Source organism: Cannabis sativa, chromosome 1 (assembly GCF_029168945.1).
Source record: "Cannabis sativa cultivar Pink pepper isolate KNU-18-1 chromosome 1, ASM2916894v1, whole genome shotgun sequence".
Classification (NCBI taxonomy): Eukaryota; Viridiplantae; Streptophyta; class Magnoliopsida; order Rosales; family Cannabaceae; genus Cannabis; species Cannabis sativa.
The window spans coordinates 31,454,677-31,476,141 of record NC_083601.1 but is presented as its reverse complement, the minus strand read 5'-3'; the positions used below and the strand labels follow the sequence as shown (position 1 = coordinate 31,476,141).

The following is a 21,465-nucleotide window of genomic DNA, read 5'->3' as shown; positions in this document are numbered from 1 at the left end:
AATACAAGCTACAAAAAGGCTATAAATATATATATACATGTAAGACGTGTTACCCATCTGGACCGTACATTCAATCAATGTGCATGGCTATATAACAAAATCTCTAAGATATCATGTATGTATAATTGAAATTGAATATAATTTGCTTCAAAAAGCGCATGTACAGTCGTGTTGGCCACATTTCATAATTATATTATTCATGTGATATTGTTCCAGATGTGACAAATAATTTCATTCAACCAAAGAGTTTATTGTGTATATAAATAGTTATTTATAATGTTTCAAAAAAAAAAATAGTTATTTATACACCCATTTCAAAAACAAAAAAGTTTTATACACGCACTCCATGACATCACATAATTAATATTCAATGTCTACTTTAGTATTTGCAAACTCTGCCAGACACAGCTTGCTTCTGACAAAAATAAAAGTTATTACAAATTGATTTTAATAACATGTATACTTTTTAATAATTTTGTTATAACTAGGAGAAATGGAGAATCATTGGGTTCTTGAGGAACAAAAATTAATGGGTAGGTATGATAGAACAATTTCTTTAATATATAGGAACAATAACTTGATAATGAAAAGTAAATGTGGGTCTTTTAACACTATTATGTTGCTATTGATCCAATTTAATATAGTTTCTTATTTATTTTATTTAAATAATAATGTAAGAAATTCCTAATTATCTCTTCATAGGACACCACCAATACTGGATACACAATAAATAACAATGATGTAATAAAAATGTGCAAGCTAAACATAGATGAGTCATCCATGTTGTAAAAAGTTACAGCAGAAAGTTTTCAATGTTTTGTTAATTCAAATTTTACACATTAACTCGGCAATATTTATTTTCTTTCCAATCTTTTATATGGAATCATGTACTTTATGAGTGCTTTCGGTTCTATGTATATTTGAAGAATGATAAGTAAGCTTTTCCAAAATAGGACAAATCTCTCAAATGTATTTTTTGACACAGTACTACTTTCCCAATAAACTAATGTTGTAATTTCAGCGGAAATAACCTTGAGGATTCAATCATAAAATCTGCAATGAACTCACAACTTTGACAGTAAAATGAACATAAACTAATTAATCTCCATAATGAATCAAATCCGAAATCAAACAAAGAACAACACACGATTTTATCCTGGTTCCGGTCCTAGAGATCAATATGATCCCTGGCCATACTCCAGCTGAGAAACATCACCAATCTTCATTAATATGAGAATAAGAGAGCAACAATACAATTACAATAACTAGAGCAATCACAGCTCAGATGGTACTCGACACACACCAGAGAAAACAGTCACAGTTTTCTCTCTATCAACACGAGTACACCCCTTGTTCTTGACCCTCTTCAAGAACAGAACTCTCAGCTTAGAACCCTAAGCAGTTCCCTCTAATCCTCTCTCTTATTCTCTCTCTGTCTTTCTTCTGTTCTCTATATGTATTAGAAGTGAAAAGACTAGACTTATATATAGTCTCAACTCAAACAAGGATAGCACCAACTAACTAACTAACATAACCGAAAGTTAGTTAAGTTAGTTGGTTTAAATGAGTTGGATAATAAGTTGGTTTAGAGGATCAATTTCCACAAATTTCCACCTTGATTCTCTAAAGCAATTTATCAGAGTCTTTTCACTGAAGCCTTGATGATGTGATATCTCGAAATGTTCAGCAGGAACCAATGTTCAGCAAACTGAGACAATGCATCAGTTTACTGAATGTAAGAACCTTTGTTCCCATGTCCGCAGGGTTGTCACTTGTGTGCACCTTTTCCAATTCCAGAACCCTGTCCTCAATCTTCTCTCGAATCCAATACAATCTAATGTCAATGTGCTTGCTTTTCTCATGGTATACAGGATTCTTGCACAAGTGAATAGATGACAGACTATCCGAATAGACTGTCCCTTTGTCTTTGAGCAGTAGCAGCTCTTGCAGTATTCCTTGTAACCATATAGCTTCCTTGAAAGCTTCAGTGGTGGCCATGAATTCTGATTCAGTAGTTGACAGTGCCACCACTGGTTGTTGTTGTGACTTCCAACATATGCAGCTTTTGTTAACCATGAATACATAAGCAGTGGTAGATCTTCGATTGTCCCTGTTTGATGCATAATCTGCATCAACATAGCCTTCTAACCTCACATCAGATGTATCTTTCTGATAGATCAGACCATACTTGATTGTCCCTTTCAAGTATCTAATCAGCCACTTTACAGCATTCCAATGCTCTAACCCAGGGTTTGCCATAAACCTACTCAAAACACTTAGAGCATGTGCTATATCAGGTCTAGTACTGACCATGATATACATTAGACATCAAACAGCCATAGCATATGGTACACCTCTCATATTTTTCCTTTCAGTTTCAGTTTTAGGGCAGTACTCATTAGACAACTTGAAGTGCCCTACAAGTGGAACTGCAGTGGCCTTAGATGAATCTAAGTTAAACTTCTTGATCACCTTCTCAATGTAGCTTCTCAATGGGAAAATACTATACATTGTGAAATTAATTATTTTAAATAATTAATTTTGGTACAATTTATTTTTTCCTAGTATTAAACTAGAGATTAATAATTAAGCATTCTCTACACTTAATTATTTATTTCTTGAATTTAATACATTTAATTAATTTGAAAATTAAATATCTAAGTTGATTTTTAATCATCATACTTAAATATTTCTTTTTCATGACATTTAATTAAATAGAAAATTATTTTTAGTTGAAATTTAATTTTTCAACTAAATTTAAATAATTTTCAAAATATATTTTTTCTTTATTTTATTAATCAATTTTCGAAATTGCATTTCTTAAATGCTAGAATTTCGAATTTTATCTTGAAAATAGATTAAGTTGTAAATTAATTATTTTAATTAATTCTTGGATCAACTTAAATCAATGATTTTTTCATTTATTGATTAATTTAAAATAAATTGAATTAAAATATATTATTAGAAATTGAATTAATTAGTCAAAGGAAAATCTAGATAGATGATATTTTTGAAGTATTTTTCTAATGTATTTAATTAAATAGAAAATTAATATTTAAGTTGATTTTTATCATCATACTTAAATATTTGAAATTTTTCTTATACATTTAATTAAATAGGAAAATTATATTTTTTTGTTGTAAATTAATTTTATTAATTAATTTTGGGCCAACATTAAATTAGAATAATTTTTCTAGGATTTATTTTTATTTTAATATGCATTTTTCGAAAATTGTATTCTTATATACTTTAATTTTTCGAAATGCAATATATATTTATAGAAAATAAATTTGAGTTGTAAATTAATTTAAATTAATTTTGTAACAACTTAAATTGAATATTTTTCTAAATATTTATTGGAAATTATTACTAAGATGGAAATAATTCATGTTATTTTCATATCCATCTAAGTAAAATTTATAAATATTAAATTAAAATTTATATTTAGAATTTTTCATTCTAAATTAGAAATTTTAATTAAATAAATATATATTTAAAATAAATAGAATAAATAAAGAGAATCAAAGAAAATACAACTCACTTTAAATAATGAGCTTGATTATTATTAAGATATTCGATCTCCATTGTGGGTTTTACACCGCGTTTGTTTTAGTGAGTAATCCTCCCTAATGGAGGAACGTTCATTAGCAATTTCGCACCGTTTAACCTCGCATGATAAGTAGTTTGTAAGTGTTTTGTATGGTATGGATCACCCTAATGGTGGCGACCATACTTGACTTGCAAATTATGAAACAATGGTGGAAGCTCATAAGATAGAATTGCCTTGACTCTCGCCTAAACGGGACAACGCTGAATTCCAATCTTGATCGAATAAAAGGTTGCTAGAATGGTTATCATTTTAGATGAGCTGACAACTCTATTCAATGGATGATGCTTTGACTCTCGCCTAAACGGGACACTGTATCAGTTTGTTGAAAAACCTTGGAAATTATTTAGGATTGTATGTTTTAGTATTTTCACTTGTCATTCCTACTTGCTATATGCTTATAATTTCTGAATTGTGTATGAATTTATATTGAACCATGTTATTTTCTGTTATTAAGTTGTAGTTTAATTTCGAATCTTCATTGTTGGTCCAACATGTTTGTTTATCTAATGAGATAAATCCCTAGTGGATTTTCACCATTAGACATACATAATAGTGTTAGATCTCGAAAGATAAATATTGTATATGCAACATCTAGCTGTTCATCAATTGATGACACCTTAGACTAGTATTTTTACGATATGAAACAAGAAGATTACATAAATAAGATTACTTTGTCTTTCGCTAATCGAAGCATCGTTGGATTCTTATTTATAAACGAAATTATCCTAATTCCTCTTAGCTTATTCATTTCGAATTAGCTCCATAATATATCATTGGATGAATGGTCTATTAATCATTTCATGTCATTATATTTTCTCTTAAGAAATTAAATGACGCCTATGATTATAATCCCGAAATTCTATTCCCAATTGATATAAATCCTCAATCTTAGAAATCTCCTACTTGTATGGGCAAATCTGACTTAGAGTTTAAATAGTAGTGGTGGTCCAAGAAAGAATTACTCATTATATTTGGTTGAATTTAAGTCTTTGACTTTAATTTTAAAATCCAAACAGAAATTTTCTTATATTTCTAATTCCAGATACAATACAGTTACACTTTCTCAAGTGTTTAATATCCATCTTTTATTAATGGATTCAAACTGTATGGAATATGAGTTAGGTATTCTGTGACCAGGACCCACTTGCACTATTCTTTTATAAACCTATGTCATCATAGACACTACCACATTTTTTTTAATCTATGGCATTTGTATCTTGTTCATAGTGGTTTTGACAAGATCAATCTCTGCAAAGAGTTAATATGCCTATATCCACTGAAAGTAGTTCATCTCATTCGCAGATGGATGTACATTCAGGGGTGGATATGAGTTTTTCGTTGTATTCTTAAAACGATAACTCTAGATTATACCTTATGCAAAGAAATTTGAAATGTTTGAAAATTTTCATTAATTTCTAGCAATGGTTAAACACCATTAAGGTAAGTGGTTAAAGATCTTGCGAACTGATAGGGGTGGAGAAATAGTTAGTAGATATGCAGTTCAAAGATCATTAAATTGATTTTTGAATTATATCCAAACTTACCTCCCCGGAAATTTCGAGTTGCATGTTGATGATTAGTTACTAGTCGTTGCCTAAATCCTTCTATGGTAATACAATTTCAGAATGATGTAATGGTTGGCTACTTAATGTAAATCATTACTAGATTCATGGATGACCTAATCAAAATCTTAAGAAAAGCTAGAACTGTTAACCATGGTTTGTTAGCTATTCTAAGTGATTAGGGGTGGACCATCCCATTGTCAATAGATAAGAAAGTGTTTGTTCAAACAAATACTACTTTTCTAAGAAAATGACTAAGTCTGAAAAACAAGTAGCAATAAAGGAGATATTTAATTCTTGATTCTAAAAGCGTTCTATCATCTTATATAACATATGATGATCCCACTGCCTCTGTTGTCTTGTCACAACCGAAGAGATCAATACCATTTAGTTTTCTTAGACATAATTCACGGTGCCTTGTCGTAGTGGGAGAGTTTCTAGGAACTCACCTTCTTATGACTTGGGAGACACTAGTGATTAAAATCCATTGTGAGTTTAAACAAGTAATGGATTGTCAAGATAAGAAACTAAGAAGAAAGCCAATAGAACTATGGTTTAATCCATTCACATGGAGTAACCTAAATTTTTCTATTACAAGGACATAAAAGGAAATTTTCGTTTATAAGTCTATTCAATGGACTTAACAAACTTCCTGTTCCTAGTATTATAGGTTTGAGTTTATCTAAACCTATGGCTTGTGGTATACCTGGTAATTACTTACACTAATGCAAGCAACTTACTTTAGTAAGATGCTGAAGCATTTTCTTTCTAATGGCAATCTATAGAAGCTTCACAACTTCTTAGGCATAGATTTTATTTATCTAAGGAAAAGTCTCAACTATTCCAGAAAAGATAAAGCCATGAAAGAATTTTCTTACATCAACAGTGAGAGGTCTTAGATATGCTTTTGTATGCCTTAGACCAGACACCTGCTGTTGAGTGGGAGTAATGAGTAGGTATCAGATTAATCCAGGAGAAGAACATTGGAAGACAATCAAGTAAATCCTAAGATTAAGAAGAGGAACTATATGTTAGTCTATAAGGGTGTGTTTAAAACTCTTAGACTACACCATATCAGATTTCGAAATTTGCCTTTGTGCTAGTAAATCTTTCTGATAAGATGGTGGTTACTCTGGGGTGGAATAGTGATTTTGGAGAAGTGTAAAAACCTATCTGAAGTCTCTAGGTCTACCAGAGAGAGACTGAATGTTAAAGTCAGCAGAAAGGTACTTATTCAGTCTAAGGAAAGTTCTATACATCTTTGGCACCATTCCAAATTGCCTTAAACTACTAGTGTTAATTTCCTGATTAACCAAAAGTAGTTGCCAAAGGTATAGAATCCAGTATCCCAAGAGAGTAGACATATAGAGAGGAATTTCACATTATCAATGATTTTGTGATTAAGGAAGAGTAATGGTGGAGAAAAGGTTGTGGTTAATTCAACCTTTCAGATCCTATTACGAGGACTTTACTACTACTACACTTGATTTGTATATCAAGGTGTTGAGATTAATTGAAACGCACTTTTTGTTTTATATTAGTGCAAGTGGGAGTTTGTTGGGTTTTATGCCCTAAATAAAACTCATTTCAATATAATCAGATTTACTTATTAATATAGATCAGAAATAAAACTTAATGTTGCATGGTTCACATGATTTATTTCATGATTATATGTACATAATGTATAAATTCATCTGAAACCCTTTTCACATACTTGATCCTGTTTATTGTGCCGTCAACACATTGGAAAGTAAACATGACTATGTGAATAAAGTTTCCTAGATTTATCAGACACAGGGTTTTACTGATATGATAATCTACAACAAGAGTTTACTTGCATTTGGAGAAGTGCTATGTTCTTTCCAGAACATTGGTTAAAGTAAAGCTCAGGTTGGATGCATGGAGTATGCATCGGAAGGGACCGATATTGAACTTTGACTTAGATTTAATTAAACTTACCGTAAAATCTATTCAAGTCAATATCGCCTAGTTGATCCTAGATCAAATGATCTTAATCCTGTTATGTTTAGGTTCAATCTTGAAAGGCTATTCGTATTCCTTGAATTGTTAGTTAAGCCTACCTTTTGGTCAGGGTGATACGTACTTTTTGGGAACACGGTAGTGCAATTGAGTGGGAGCGCTATCATAAACATGGAATCTATAGCTTCTATCTGGCGAATAGTAAGCAAAGGATGATCTCCTTCGAGCTTGACCAAACGAACATAAATGGTGGAGTACCCATTTCACATAAGCTGAAATATCATTTATACGGGGTCAAGTGTTTTAAGGAATAAATACATTGTAGGGTGTAACGGTAATTTAATCCCTTTACAGTGTAGATCATTCATATAGAGGATCATTGATCACATTAGGATTATAACAATGGATAACTAATGATGTGCCTATATGGTGGAACATATAGAGCATTCTATATACTGAGAGTGCAATTCTAAGTTCTATGCGTGGATTCAACGAAGAATTAATAAGTTAGTGAATTTTAGTGCTAAATTCTTGATCTACTTATTGGAAGCTCGGTTATATAGACCCATGGTCCCCCCACTAGTTGAGATAATATTGCTTGTAAGACTCATGTAATTGGTTTTGATTAATCAATTATAATTCTCAAATTAGACTATGTCTATTTGTGAATTTTTCACTAAGTAAGGGCGAAATTGTAAAGAAAGAGTTTATAGGGGCATATTTGTTAATTATGATACTTTGTATGGTTCAATTAATAAATATGATAAATGACAATATTATTTAATAATTATTTATAGTTATTAAATAGTTAGAATTGGCATTTAAATGTTTGAATTAGGAAATTGGCATTTTTGAGAAAATCAGATACAAAAGGTGGTAAAATTGCAAAATTGCAAAACCCAAGGCCCAATCCACTTATGTATGGCCGGCCACCTATATGTATATTTTAAATTGATTTTTTCATTATTTTAATGCCATATAATTCAAATCTAACCCTAGTGGAATGCTATAAATAGATAGTGAAGGCTTCAGGAAAATTACACTTTTCTCAGACTTTCTGAATCAGAAAAAACTGAGCCTTCTCTCTCCCTATCTTTAGTTGACCACTCTCTCTCTTCTTCCTTTGAATTTCGAAATCATTAGTGATTAGAGTAGTGCCCACACACATCAAGTGATACCTCAATCATAGTGAGGAAGATCGTGAAGAAAGACATTCAGCAAAGGAGATTCAGCATCAAGGATTCAGAGAAAGAGATCCAGGTTCAGATATTGATAATGGTCTGCTACAGAAAGGAATCAAGGGCTAGATATCTGAACGGAAGGAGTCATTATATTCCGCTGCACCCAATGTAAGGTTTCTTTAACTTTATATGTGTTTATTTTATCGTTTTAGAAAGTTCATATTTAGGATGTTAATAAACATACTTGTGAGTAGATCTAAGATCTTGGTAAAATAAATTCCAACATTAACACCCTTAGGATATCCAAGAAAGAAACATTTAATTGCCCTAGGTTCCAATTTGTCAGGTTTCTGGTGTGCATATGCAGTGCAGCCAAATATTTTCAAGTGATTCAGTTTAGGTGCAGTGCCATGCAATTTTTCATAGGGGGTTTTTAAATCAATCACTCTACTGGGACTCCTATTAATCAAATAACATGCAGTGATCAAAGCCTCTCCCCAGTAGATTTTACCTAAACCAGAACTAATCAACAAGCACCTAACCTTGTTCAACAAGGTTCTATTCATCCTCTCAGCAACACCATTTTGCTGAGGGGTGTGCTTAACAGTTCTATGCCTAACAATTCCAAATTCAAAACATAACAAGCCAAATTCAGTATTAATGAACTCTAAACCATTATCTGTCCTAAGCACTTTCAATTTCCTTTCATACTGATTTTCCACTTCAATTTTCCATTCTCTGAATTTCTCAAGACATTCATTTTTGGTTTTAAGTAAATAAACCCATACATGCCTACTGAAATCATCTACAATGGACAAGAAATAGTGTTTACCTGAGTGAGTTCCAACCTTGTGAGAACCCCACAAATCAGCATGAACATATTCTAGTGGTCTTTTAGAACAATGGTGACCAGCCATGAATTTCAATCTGTGATGCTTTCCCAACACACATGCTTCACAGAAGGGTAGTGAGTTCGGTTTGAAATTGCCTAAGAGCCCTTGCTTGGTCAGTTCTTTGATCCCTTGCTCACTCATGTGATCCATCCTTTTATGCCACAGTTCCATCTCAGTTTCTTGGTGTTGCACAACACTAGCTTCACAAGCCATTACTGTATCTCCTTGCAGAATGTACAAACCATTCTTCTTTTCACCTTTCATGATAGTAAGAGACCCCTTTGCAATTCTCATATGACCATTGTTAGACTTGTAACTGAAGCCTTCATCCTCAAGAGTACCAAGTGATATCAAGTTCCTTCTAAGTTCTGGTATATGCCTTACTTCATGTAGCATTCGAATAGTACCATCAAAGTGCCTAATAGCAACCTTTCCAATGCCAATTACCCTACAAGAATTGTCATTTCCCATTAGTACAGTACCACAATTTACTTTCCTATAGTCAATAAAATTTTCAAGAATAGGACACATATGGTAAGTGCATCCAGAATCAAGAATCCATTCATTTGTGATTCTTTGATCTGAGACCATATACAAGTCACCATCAGATGAGCAACGATCTGATTCTTCAACATTAGAAGCTGAATCATGCTTCTTTTCTCTGTCTTCTTTGAGTTTGTTCTTGAACTCAATGCAAAACCTCTTGATGTGACCTACTTTCCCACAGAAATAACATTTTCTGTCCTTATGGTATTTTCCTCTTGATTTCGATCTTGATTGGGATCTATGTTGGCCTTTGAAATGATCCTTTCTGTAGTGATCTCTGCCCCTATTGTTGTCTCTTCCTCTGGCCAAGTAAGCTTCATCTTTGACATTGTCTTTCTCCTTGGACATTTCTTGTTCTTTGGACTTCAAGGCTCCAAGAACATCATCAAGGGTGAGAGTATCTCTTCCATACTTGATCACAACCTTTAATTCTTGGTATGCAGGTGGCAAAGATCTGAGAAGAATGACAACTTGGCTTTCTTCATCAACAGTGTGCTTCAAGTTAGCCAACCCTATAATGATTTGGTTAAATACATCAAGGTTATCATCTAAAGACAAATGAGAAGACATTTTAAAACCATATAAAGATTCTAACAAATTAATCTTGTTAGTTAGAGAGGGTTTCATGTAAATCTCTTCAAGCTTGCTCCATAGTTCTCGAGCTGTCTTCATATTCTGAACCTTTCTTCTCACTGTATTGGACAAGTACATTATGATAGTGTAATATGCCAATTCCTCCATATCTTCAAGTTCTTCCTTCTGCAACTTGTCAGTGAGTTCTTCCTTGGGTTTCAATGCCTTGGCCACTTTTTGACGAACAAGAATTCCCTTCAAACTTTCTCTCCATAGGCCAAAGTCCCCTGTCCCATTGAACTTCTCAAGTTCAAATCTTGCTGATCCTGTCATAACTGGTTGCAGACGAGTCTTGATTGAATCTTGATTCTTGAATTCCTCAAATGGATCTTGAACCTAAAGCTCTGATTTTGTTGTAATTTCAGCGGAAATAACCTTGAGGATTCAATCATAAAATCTGCAATGAACTCACAACTTTGACAGTAAAATGAACATAAACCAATTAATCTCCATAATGAATCAAATCCGAAATCAAACAAAGAACAACACACGATTTTATCCTGGTTCCGGTCCTAGAGATCAATATGATCCCTGGCCATACTCCAGCTGAGAAACATCACCAATCTTCATTAATATGAGAATAAGAGAGCAACAGTACAATTACAATAACTAGAGCAATCACAGCTCAGATGGTACTCGACACACACCAGAGAAAACAGTCACAGTTTTCTCTCTATCAACCCGAGTACACCCCTTGTTCTTGACCCTCTTCAAGAACAGAACTCTCAGCTTAGAACCCTAAGCAGTTCCCTCTAATCCTCTCTCTTATTCTCTCTCTGTCTTTCTTCTGTTCTCTATATGTATTAGAAGTGAAAAGACTAGACTTATATATAGTCCCAACTCAAACAAGGATAGCACCAACTAACTAACTAACATAACCGAAAGTTAGTTAAGTTAGTTGGTTTAAATGAGTTGGATAATAAGTTGGTTTAGAGGATCAATTTCCACAACTAAAGTTTTAATTTAACATTCCATACCTATTAATCACTACACAATTACATATTTATATGTTATACGGGCTTTTTTTAAAAAAAGTATCTTGATTCAATCCCACGATCCTCCCAAATCATGAAATATCCCATACTTCTATAGCCACTTGACCTAGCTTCAAGTGGTTAGATTCTACACATCACTTATAATTACTAATTAATTGCTAAGCTCTTTCACTATTTTCATAGTTTAACAAAGAAACTGAGCTGTGCATGTTTAACTCTGCCCACATTGCACAGCATTCATCCTTGTCTTGATGGGTGTGCCTTGTTTTCTCATTGGTTTGATCCTTGTCTTTGTCTTGATGCTTTTTTCATTTCTTTTATTTGAAAGCAAGGAAAGAAACAATTAATTGTGCTTGTTCAAACCTTCAATGTTTAATAGAGGTTTGTTGGTGTTTTAATTTTAGTTAGCAACTGCTTTATATTGTTTAGTTCTCATTGTATTGACTGGTATTCAGGTTGTTGTTCTCGAGTTAATACTGTGCAAGTTATGGATAATAATTTCATAAACCATTTATAGGTCTGTCTAGAGTAAAAGGTTTCCCATCTTGGTTTTAACAGATTTGAACTTCAGTTTATATGTATTCACATTTGGACATATTCTATATCTCTTTTTGTTTCTCTGGAGACATTTGTATCACTTATGTTTATCTTTTTGGCCCAATGTAGATTGTTTTCCCTCTGAATATGTCACATTCCTTTGAATTTGACTTATGAACTTGGGCTAGCGAGGCACAGGTAAGAATGTTCTATTGTTTCAAACCTCAAACCAAGATAGATTTATATATATTTATTTGATAACATCAATCATTTTTGCTTGCATTTCGGCAGGTATTTATTCAAAATTTGGCTATGTTTTTATCTTCATTTTATCAGGCAAGGTTCTTTCCCCATTACTTGAATAGTTTTTGTGGTGGTCTTCATTTTTTTTTTCTCTACTTGTTGCTTTGTTATAAATTGATTAGTACAACCATAACAGTCTTGCATCATTAGATAATAAGACACATTTGTAACAATTGAATTACATCTTACAGAATTACACAATTCCTTGTTATAATTTTGAACTCGTTGGCTTAGCACATCTAAATATTTCTTATCATCCCTCTCTTGTGTTCAGTGTCACATTGATGTACTGGAAAGTATTAGTGAGGTTAAAACTGCATTATCACAGGTCTTGAATATCTCATCGCAAATAACCTAATTATGTACATTGTTTTTCACTATTCTAAAACCACCACAGAGAAGATTTAACATACTAGAATCAGATAGTAGATAACGATGTTAATCATATTTCAGAATAAGAAACCAATTAATTTCAAAATTTTGCATACTACAACAGTTTTTGCTCAGTAAAAGAGGAAAAATCAGCTAGCTAATCATTCCTCTTACAAAAAAAAAAGAGCCTTCTTCAAACCTTTCAAGGTCATGTAATTCCAGCTCATGCGGCTGCGAACAAGAGATGATACTTCAGTTTCTAGATCTGCCTCTCCAGTTTCCACGCCCACCACCACGTCCACCGCCACCCCTTCCACCACGACCCTTGCCACCGCCTAATGCTTTATTGGCACCGGCTTTAATTTTCAGGTCTTCTGGCAAAGGCAGAATACGATCAACACACTTTCGGAAGCTAAAATCATCAGTAGATTCATCATTTCGAATGAGGAAGAAGCATCTACTCTTCCACATTGGATGGAATCGAACTTGGAAAGATTTAACCCCTCCACCAATCTTTTTATCTGACTCTGCGTGGCCCTTCTTAAGCAAGTCAAGTAGAACCATGTGCTCATACTGCCAATAAAGAAAAGATATATTGGTCAGTCAAACAGTCGGTGAAAGTCTACAATGCTTTTACTTTCATCCCATCATAGATTAGTAACAATTATCATTTACCACTTATAGTTTGCAGGACCTATCAATGATTTCTACACAAAACTAGAAGAACACAATTTTATCAAGCAAACTATAAATGAGAATCTATACATGTATATTATAGCTTTCTCATTCCTTCTTATGCACATAAAACTCCGCAATGGTGAAGAGTAGTTATGCTAAGAAAACTTCAGTTCTTACACTCGCCCTGATCATTGACCTACTACACTGCATGTTTTGGCGTTTCTATGACAAATGAAAACGAGCTCTTCAACACAAATTAGATTTATTACTCAAAACAGAACAAGACAAAGCTTTTGATATGAAAAATTATACCACCTACTTGGCTCACATAATATCATGTTATTCATTACTTTCACAGTCCTTCGGGTCTAGTGATTCGCTAGTTTCCTTAATTGAATCAAACAAACAAAATCCAAAGACAGAAGTTTCTTAACACTAATCACGTTAAAATCCTAGCATTGGTCTCAAAGTAAAATACTTTAGAGTTAGGAAGAGCAAAAGGTTAAGTATTTGCTAAGAGAATATACAGAGCACAAAATCCCCACTGAAAAAGTAAAGTACGAACTCAAAGGACAAGTGAAAAACAATGCCTGATTTTGATTTTGTGAAGAACAGAGTCGTAAAAGGGCATAGTTACCTCGTTAATGTTCAGATTAGGAGGCCAGTAGTGCAAGAACTTGAAGAAGTAATCAAACATCTCAACCGATGAACTGAAAGTCTTCGGACCCAATTGAACCGGACTCGGTTGTGGCTCATCTCCTTCCCCCAGCTTCTTCTCTAAGCGTTCCTCCTCCACAGACTTCTCGCCCTCACTCACCTTCTGCTTCTTCGAAACGTCATCGTTTTCTTCTTCCCTGGCTCGCTTCGAGTTGGGGTCTCCATTAGTGGCGGGCTCATCGGCAACGGCGGTTTCCTTGGAAACCTGAACGGGTTCTAGGTCCATCTCCTCGGCAGCCAAGTTGGGATGCTCGGAGTTTGTCTCTTCCGCCATTTCTGTGAAATGTTTTGGGGTTTGATGGCAGTGAAAGAGAAACCTTAAAACCCTAGGATGGATTTTGCTTTATTTCGTTCGAAACTAAAAAGAACCCTAATAATGTTTTGGCCTCTTATAATAGCCTTTGGAAAATTCTAATGTGAAAATTGTGCATCATTTATGCACAAAATTTTTTAGTTTAATTATGTTTGTTATGATTATTATTTAAGACATCTTAGAAATTTAAAAGGGTTTTTTTTTCATAAATGTACAGCAAAAATAACATAATTATAAAAAATATTTTAAAAAAAAATTATTTTAAAAACTTATATATTTTGAAAACTTATTACTGAAACCATTCATTTTAATCATTAAATAATAAACTATGTTTATTAAAACTCAAAATAAACAATTTCGTAAAATTAATTAAACAGTTTTATAAAAATAAACAAGTTATTTTTTTTTATTAAAAGATAAATGTTTATTATTTTTTTTAGTATGAATTATTATAATTTAATAAGATTTTTTTTTTATAAAATACAATATCAAAATTATAAACATTAATGTATATAAATATAAATCAATACTTAAAATTATTAAAAATAAACATGACACATAGAGTGATATAATAAATATATATGAATATTATTATTTTATTTATTAAATTAGTGTGTTTAATAAATAGAATATAAAATAAACATATATATACAAAGTATTTTATATTATTAGTTTGTTTATTATAATTGTAAACATAAAAATAGAGATAGACAATTTATACTATACTAAAATAAGTATATTTTTTTCTATTGTTTCTATATATTGATTATTTTTTAATGAATTAGTGAACGAATTTTCTATTGAAGTATAATTCTTACATCAAAAAATAAATAAACGCTACGCAAGTATACGCAATCAAGTAGTAAATCTCACACAGGTGAGGTCGATCCCACAGGGAATTGGATTAAGTACCACTAAATTATACTTATGATTCTATTCGGTAAATCAAAAGCAATTATGATTTAAAAACAGTAGAATATGAAAGAAATTCAGAAAACTTAATAACACACTTTAAAGTTGAGCAAGATGAGGCAATAGGGAGGAGAATCATGTTGTTGTTTACCCAAATTGATAATGATTAATTACTATCCTATTCTTGGAGTGAATGACAGATTATGAAATAACCTAGCTCCTTTCAGATCTTCTAGATTCTAAATCACATGTTATCTAATTAATTCCTTAATTAAACTAACATGAAATCAGCATTAAGTAATAATCTACTCGTCACATAAGTCATGTAAATACTTTCGTTTCACATAGAACATTGATTATCTTAATTTTAGCATTCTCAATTCTCACTTTTCAGATTTTGAATTGAGATCATAGAGCATGCACAAGGTGATCAATCTTAAACATGAAATTAAGAACAAACTAAGATAATTTCACACACAAGAATTGAGGAATGGTAATTAAACATTAACTAGGCAAAACATTAAACAACAATCATCATCCTCCCTAAATGGGAAATTTAGTTCAGAAACAAATCCATAACCATTCCTATAGCAATATTCAACATAAATAAATTAAAGAGGAATAAAGAAAAGAACTGTTGGAGGATGAATTCTGGATCTTCACTTGAATCTCTATGCTCTTCCTGCCGCTCTCAGCTGTGTTTTAGGGTTCCAAATCGCTCTCCCTGACTTTCAATCGCAGTTTTCTATTTATAATTGAAATTTAGGGTTCGATGGACGAAAATGCCCCTGGTCCGTACGGGATCTCGCCGCGGCCAAGCTTCCTCTCGCCGCGGCGAGAATTTGCCAAATTTAGGCTCTCTCTGTATCTCGTAACTCGCCGCGGCGAGCCTCTTCATCGCCGCGGCCAGATATGCAAAAACTCAAAAATTAAGTTTTTCTTCGGCTCAGCACGTCTTTTAATGAATTTCTGCACTCGAGACCTCTTTTACTCCAAAGAACCTGAAAACATAGAAAACAAGCGTAATTCCGTCCCAACACAGCTAAAAATGCACATAAATTGGATCCAAAACATAGGCTAAAAATAGCCTAACAACTCCAAAAATTAATTAATCAGAAAAAATAAACATGACACAATAAACAAAGAAAAAGATAAAGATAAACAATTTTTTTTTATATATATATATATTATTTATTTTCTAAAAAATTACTAAAAAAATAAACATAGCACATATAGAGTGATATAATAAATTTATGTGAATATTATTATTTTGTTTATTAAATTAGTATGTTTAATTAATAGAAAATAAAATAAACACATATATTAAATGTTTTATATTATTAGTATGTTTTTTATTATAATTGTAAACATAAAAATAAACATAGCCAATATTAACATATATATAATAATCAATAATTATTACCATATATATTATAAAAGAAATTGAAAAAAAAATTATATTTCTATATAAAAATGTATGAGAAAATGATAATAAGTTTTTTTGCACATATTTTGTAATTAATTAAAATAATGTATACAAAATTGTAAAATGCCCAATTTAAAATTCCTATAATTGTATAAGGTAAAGAATTTTTTTATATTTTTATTTTTTACGATTTTTTATAAAAAATAACACGAAAAAAAAAACTACATAAATATAACAGAAAAATAGCATTCAAATAATATCAAAAATAATATACAGATAACAAAAAATTAATAATAAATTAACAAGTATACAATAGAAAAATACCATGTTTTCTATAAATAAAATCGTAAAAATATTAAGAAATCATATTTTTTATAATTTTTTTTTTGTTATTTTTATGTATTTGTGAAATAATCTCTTTAAAATTTGTTAGATTCATCATAATAATTGTATAAAGTAATTGTGATATCTTCAACTTGAGAGATATGATATTATATATAAGTTTTTTTTCATTAATTTTATAATTTGGATTGTTTTTTCAACATTTGAAATTAAAATCATACTTTAATTTAATATTATTATTTAGTAGTGTGTTAATTAAATTTATATATTTATTTTATAGGTGTCTCTTCACTTCACTTGGTTATTTAAAGATCCAAGGATTTTCATAAAATAAGTTTTAATTATAATTTATTTTCTTAAAATTATTTTATCATGTGAAATTTTTATGTTTTTCTTAAAAGTTTGTTACTAATTCTTTTTTAGTGATGTAATTTGTAGATATTCTTTTAGTATGATAAAGAAAGCAAGATGAGTGTTTTTTCAATTTTTTTAAAGTTTTATTATCCATTTCTTTTCATGCCTTTAAGATAGACAAAATATTTTATTGTTTGGAAAAGATACATATGCCTTCATGATTTGGTGCTATATTATTTTTTCAAACCACTACAATAGAATTGACAAAAAAAAATTACATCCGTATTCCTTTTAGTTTATAACATGTTCATCATAGGAGTGATTCGTTCATACAAAATTTTCCTAAAGAAAGAAATTGCTATTGCTTATGCTGTTTTTCTTTTTCGTAAAAAAATGTTTCAAAATATCTTATTTTATTTTCTTTTCGATAATTAAGAAATTTATTGAACAAATGATCACAATATTGTACATTAAGAAGAAAGAAGAAATTCCCTTCAATTAAATAAGTTTTATATACACCTAAAAAGACATGCACAAGTACTAAATTATGTGCAATTTGTTCTTTATAATTTAGGATGGTTTTAGAAGATTGGACATCAAATTTAAATAATCTACAAATGATCTTAAGTTATTTAAGTACAGTATCCTCAAAATAGCTCAACCTTTACGGTCTGCTAACCCAAAATCCTTACAAAAATAAAAAACAAACCAAAATAATTAAAGAACAAATATATACAAGTTTAGCTTATTATTTGATTGATGAAGGAGCAATTATTTTACAACATGCTTAATTTAAACTTTATAAGACCATTACCGATTATACTGTTCAGGGAGGTTAGGAATGTTTTTTATAACAAATAAAAATAAAAGACAAAAAAAAAATATAAGGTACAATTTTCACTACTTAGAAAGGTTGGCCCAAGAATTTAGTCAGCCTTTCGCAAGCCCATGAATACAGGCCGAAAGACCAACCCAAAAATAATATACCAACATGAATTAATTAGAGTAAATTAGATTCTATACCCTTTTTATAATGTTCTTTTTTATTTTTACCATCTTTTTCAAAAGTTTATCATTTTTACCTTTTTTTCTAAATACTTTACCAATTTTGCCCCTGTCACTTCAATATATTCTCTATGTGATTCCCTTATGTGAGGATATTTTGAGTACAGTACATATAAAAAGAAGTATGTTTCAATTAAATTTAAATTAGAGGTAGATTTGGTTAATTGATAAACAAAAGAAGTATCTTCTAATTTATTCCAATTAATTAGGGGGTTTTACAAAAATATCTATTTTTTTGTCATTTTAATATTTTACCATCGCACTCTTTTTTTTTTAATATTTATACCAAATTTTTAAAAATATTGTGTTAAAGTTTCAAAATTATAAACTTAAGTATTTTAGTAAAATAAAAGATAACTTAAAAACAACTCTAAAACAATTTAACAAACAACATAATAATAACTATAAAACCACAAAAAGATAACTGCAAAGTAACAAAAAATAATAAAATAATAACTTAATTGCAATATGCAAAAGAATGTCAACTCAATATATTTTTATATTACGATTTTTTTACTTAGTTTTGACAAATTTATCTTTTTCTACTACTACATTACTTTTTTATAGAATTTTTTATTATAACTTCATACTTTTCATTTTTTTTATTCTTCTTTTCGAGTTAGTGGAAATTAAAAATAATAATTTATTTTTTAAAAGTTAAATTAATAATTCCTTTAATTATAGAAATAATAAAATAGATTATATAATATAATGTCTAATATATAATTAATATATCGATATCTACTTGTAAATTAAAAATAAAGCAAAAATCTTATTATTTTACTTTAATAAAATGTATAAAAAAATAAACTAAGTATTTAAACTATAAAGTAACACACATACAACCAAAAAAAAAAAAAATACACTATAAAAAAATACATATAAATAAAAGAACAACTAGAAAATAATTGTTGAATGATTAACAATAATTTATATTTATATCAGCTATTAATAAAAATATGTGAAATTTAATACTTAACTAAACTGATCCATTCCATATATTTTGTTGAGGCCTATAATAAGTTTGTTGGTTTTATTACGGTCTCGGCCCATGCCAATGACAGGTCCATAAAATGGATATTTGCCTCTTTGTATTTTTGGGCCGAATACGAAATGCATTTCAATGTCAATCTTTATGTTCCGCCATCACCAACACTAAATTTTGGGATATTTTAGGGAAACTTACAAAAATATAAGAATTTGGGTAAACTTTTACAAAAATAATGTCACAAGGAAAAGTTTTCAAAAATACTGTATTTTTATAAAACACCAGTAACACAAAACAGAACAACTCAAAACAACAGTAGAACTAAAAAATACCAGTAGAACACCAATAAAAACACACAGTATACTACAGTATGAAATTTATAAAAAACACAGTAAAAAAGTAAAAAATACCGCATTTTTGTAAAAAAAAAATGGCAAAAGTTAGTATATTATGTAAATTTCCCTATTTTATTTCCTGTTACGTCTTATGTCCATCAATTTCTGAATAAATACTTTTGTATTTATATTTTTAGTTTATGCATTTTTTTTTAAATTAAATAAAAATAATCAACATATTAAAAGCATAAACATATATATTTATTTGTAAATATTCATAAAATTATATAATTATATTTTCTTGCACTTTTTTTCAATATTGAATATTTACTTGTATATAAGTAAAAATGTATTATATTGTATGTCAAGAAATACTACAAAAAATTGTTACCTTTAGTGATAACTTTTTAGTCACAACATAATTTTTTTTATGATTAAATGTGAACTTTAGTGACAATAATATTATTTGTGACTAAAAGATAGTATTTAGATACAAATTGTCACTAATTTAGTTTTAGCCACAATAATTATTGTGACTAAAAATATATTTACTCACAACATAATATTTATAACTAATATTTTTAATTAGCTACGACCTTTTAGTTACAACATAAAAATGATAATTTATAATTAGTACTTAACAACTTTTTTACTTTTAGTTACAAGTTTTATTGTGATTAAAAGTAAGATTTTTTTGTGTTGGATGTAATTTTAAGTATAAGTAACCATTCTTAGTGATGAATATTTGTATTCTCCTTACTCAATTGTATTAGTAAATTAAAATCTTAAATTCATATACAGTAAATTAAATTGATCTATAATATATAATATGTGTAGGCCCTAAAGAATTACAAACGTGCATGGATATAACAAATATATAACGATAAAAGATGAGAGTAGCCTAACTCATAATATAATTAATTTGACTTAGCAACAAACAAAATGATGATAATAATGATGATATTGATGACCAAGTCGATTTTTTTTTTATTACAATTCAACTAAAGTTTATATAGTTTCTAAAATGAAATTACATTTTCAATCCAATAAATAAATAATAATAATAAATGAATAAGTAATTTTTGTTGTTTTTTTTTTCTTTGGGGAGGAGTGCCTGAAATTGCATATACATTCTAGTTGTCTTGTCTGTGGCGTTTGCTAGAGAAACAATTTTAGAAGCCAATGGTTTTCTTCTTCTTTAATTTCTTTTAACGTTTTCTTTCATCTTTTTCTTTTCTTCCAACCAATTGTGTACCCGTGCTATATATGTTATGGTTATAAAACACTTAAAGAAATATATAAATCACAGATCTAAACATATTCCTAAAGTGCTTTAATATAGAAAACCCTAAATCATAAATCTATAAAGCCTTTGCTAAATTAAAGAAGAAGAAGATGATAAAAGATCAGCGGAAGCACTAACCTGAAGCCATTGTTGGAGATTGCAGAGAAGGTTTTGATCTTCCAAGAATACACTAATTTTCTAGAGTATTTTCTCTGATGGGGAAGGAGAGAATACAGAAACCCTAGTGTTTCTTGGGGACCACTACCTATTTATAGAGTCATCTTAGAATAACTCTTGGGTATTTATAATTTGGCCCCTCAACAAATTATAAATTAACTTATGGTATCTACACATAAATTCCATGACACTTTAATACCCTTTTGATACCCATAACATAATTGGTCACTTAATTTTGTATCACACTTTATAATAGCATAT

At 30.1% G+C, this 21,465-nt stretch overlaps 1 protein-coding gene across 1 annotated transcript; it reads right to left on the bottom strand.

The window, feature by feature from the left end:
- Positions 1 to 12,663: 12,663 nt before the first annotated feature.
- On the bottom strand, positions 12,664 to 14,396 carry LOC115707499 (protein EMBRYO DEFECTIVE 514). Its single transcript, XM_030635492.2, has 2 exons — positions 13,928 to 14,396; positions 12,664 to 13,185 (listed from the first exon to the last, which is right to left on the bottom strand). The coding sequence occupies exons 1-2, from the start codon at positions 14,279 to 14,281 to the stop codon at positions 12,865 to 12,867; spliced, it is 675 nt and encodes a 224-aa protein (XP_030491352.2). The 5' UTR covers positions 14,282 to 14,396; the 3' UTR covers positions 12,664 to 12,864.
- Between the last annotated feature and the right edge of the window lie 7,069 nt (positions 14,397 to 21,465).

Excerpts from the sequence above, each read along its gene's own strand:
- LOC115707499 (XM_030635492.2), bottom strand. The coding sequence starts at position 14,281 with ATGGCGGAAGAGACAAACTCCGAGCATCCCAACTTGGCTGCCGAGGAG. Across the intron at positions 13,186-13,927 it reads CTAATCTGAACATTAACGAG|TATGAGCACATGGTTCTACT; the intron begins GTAACTATGCCC and ends CTTTATTGGCAG.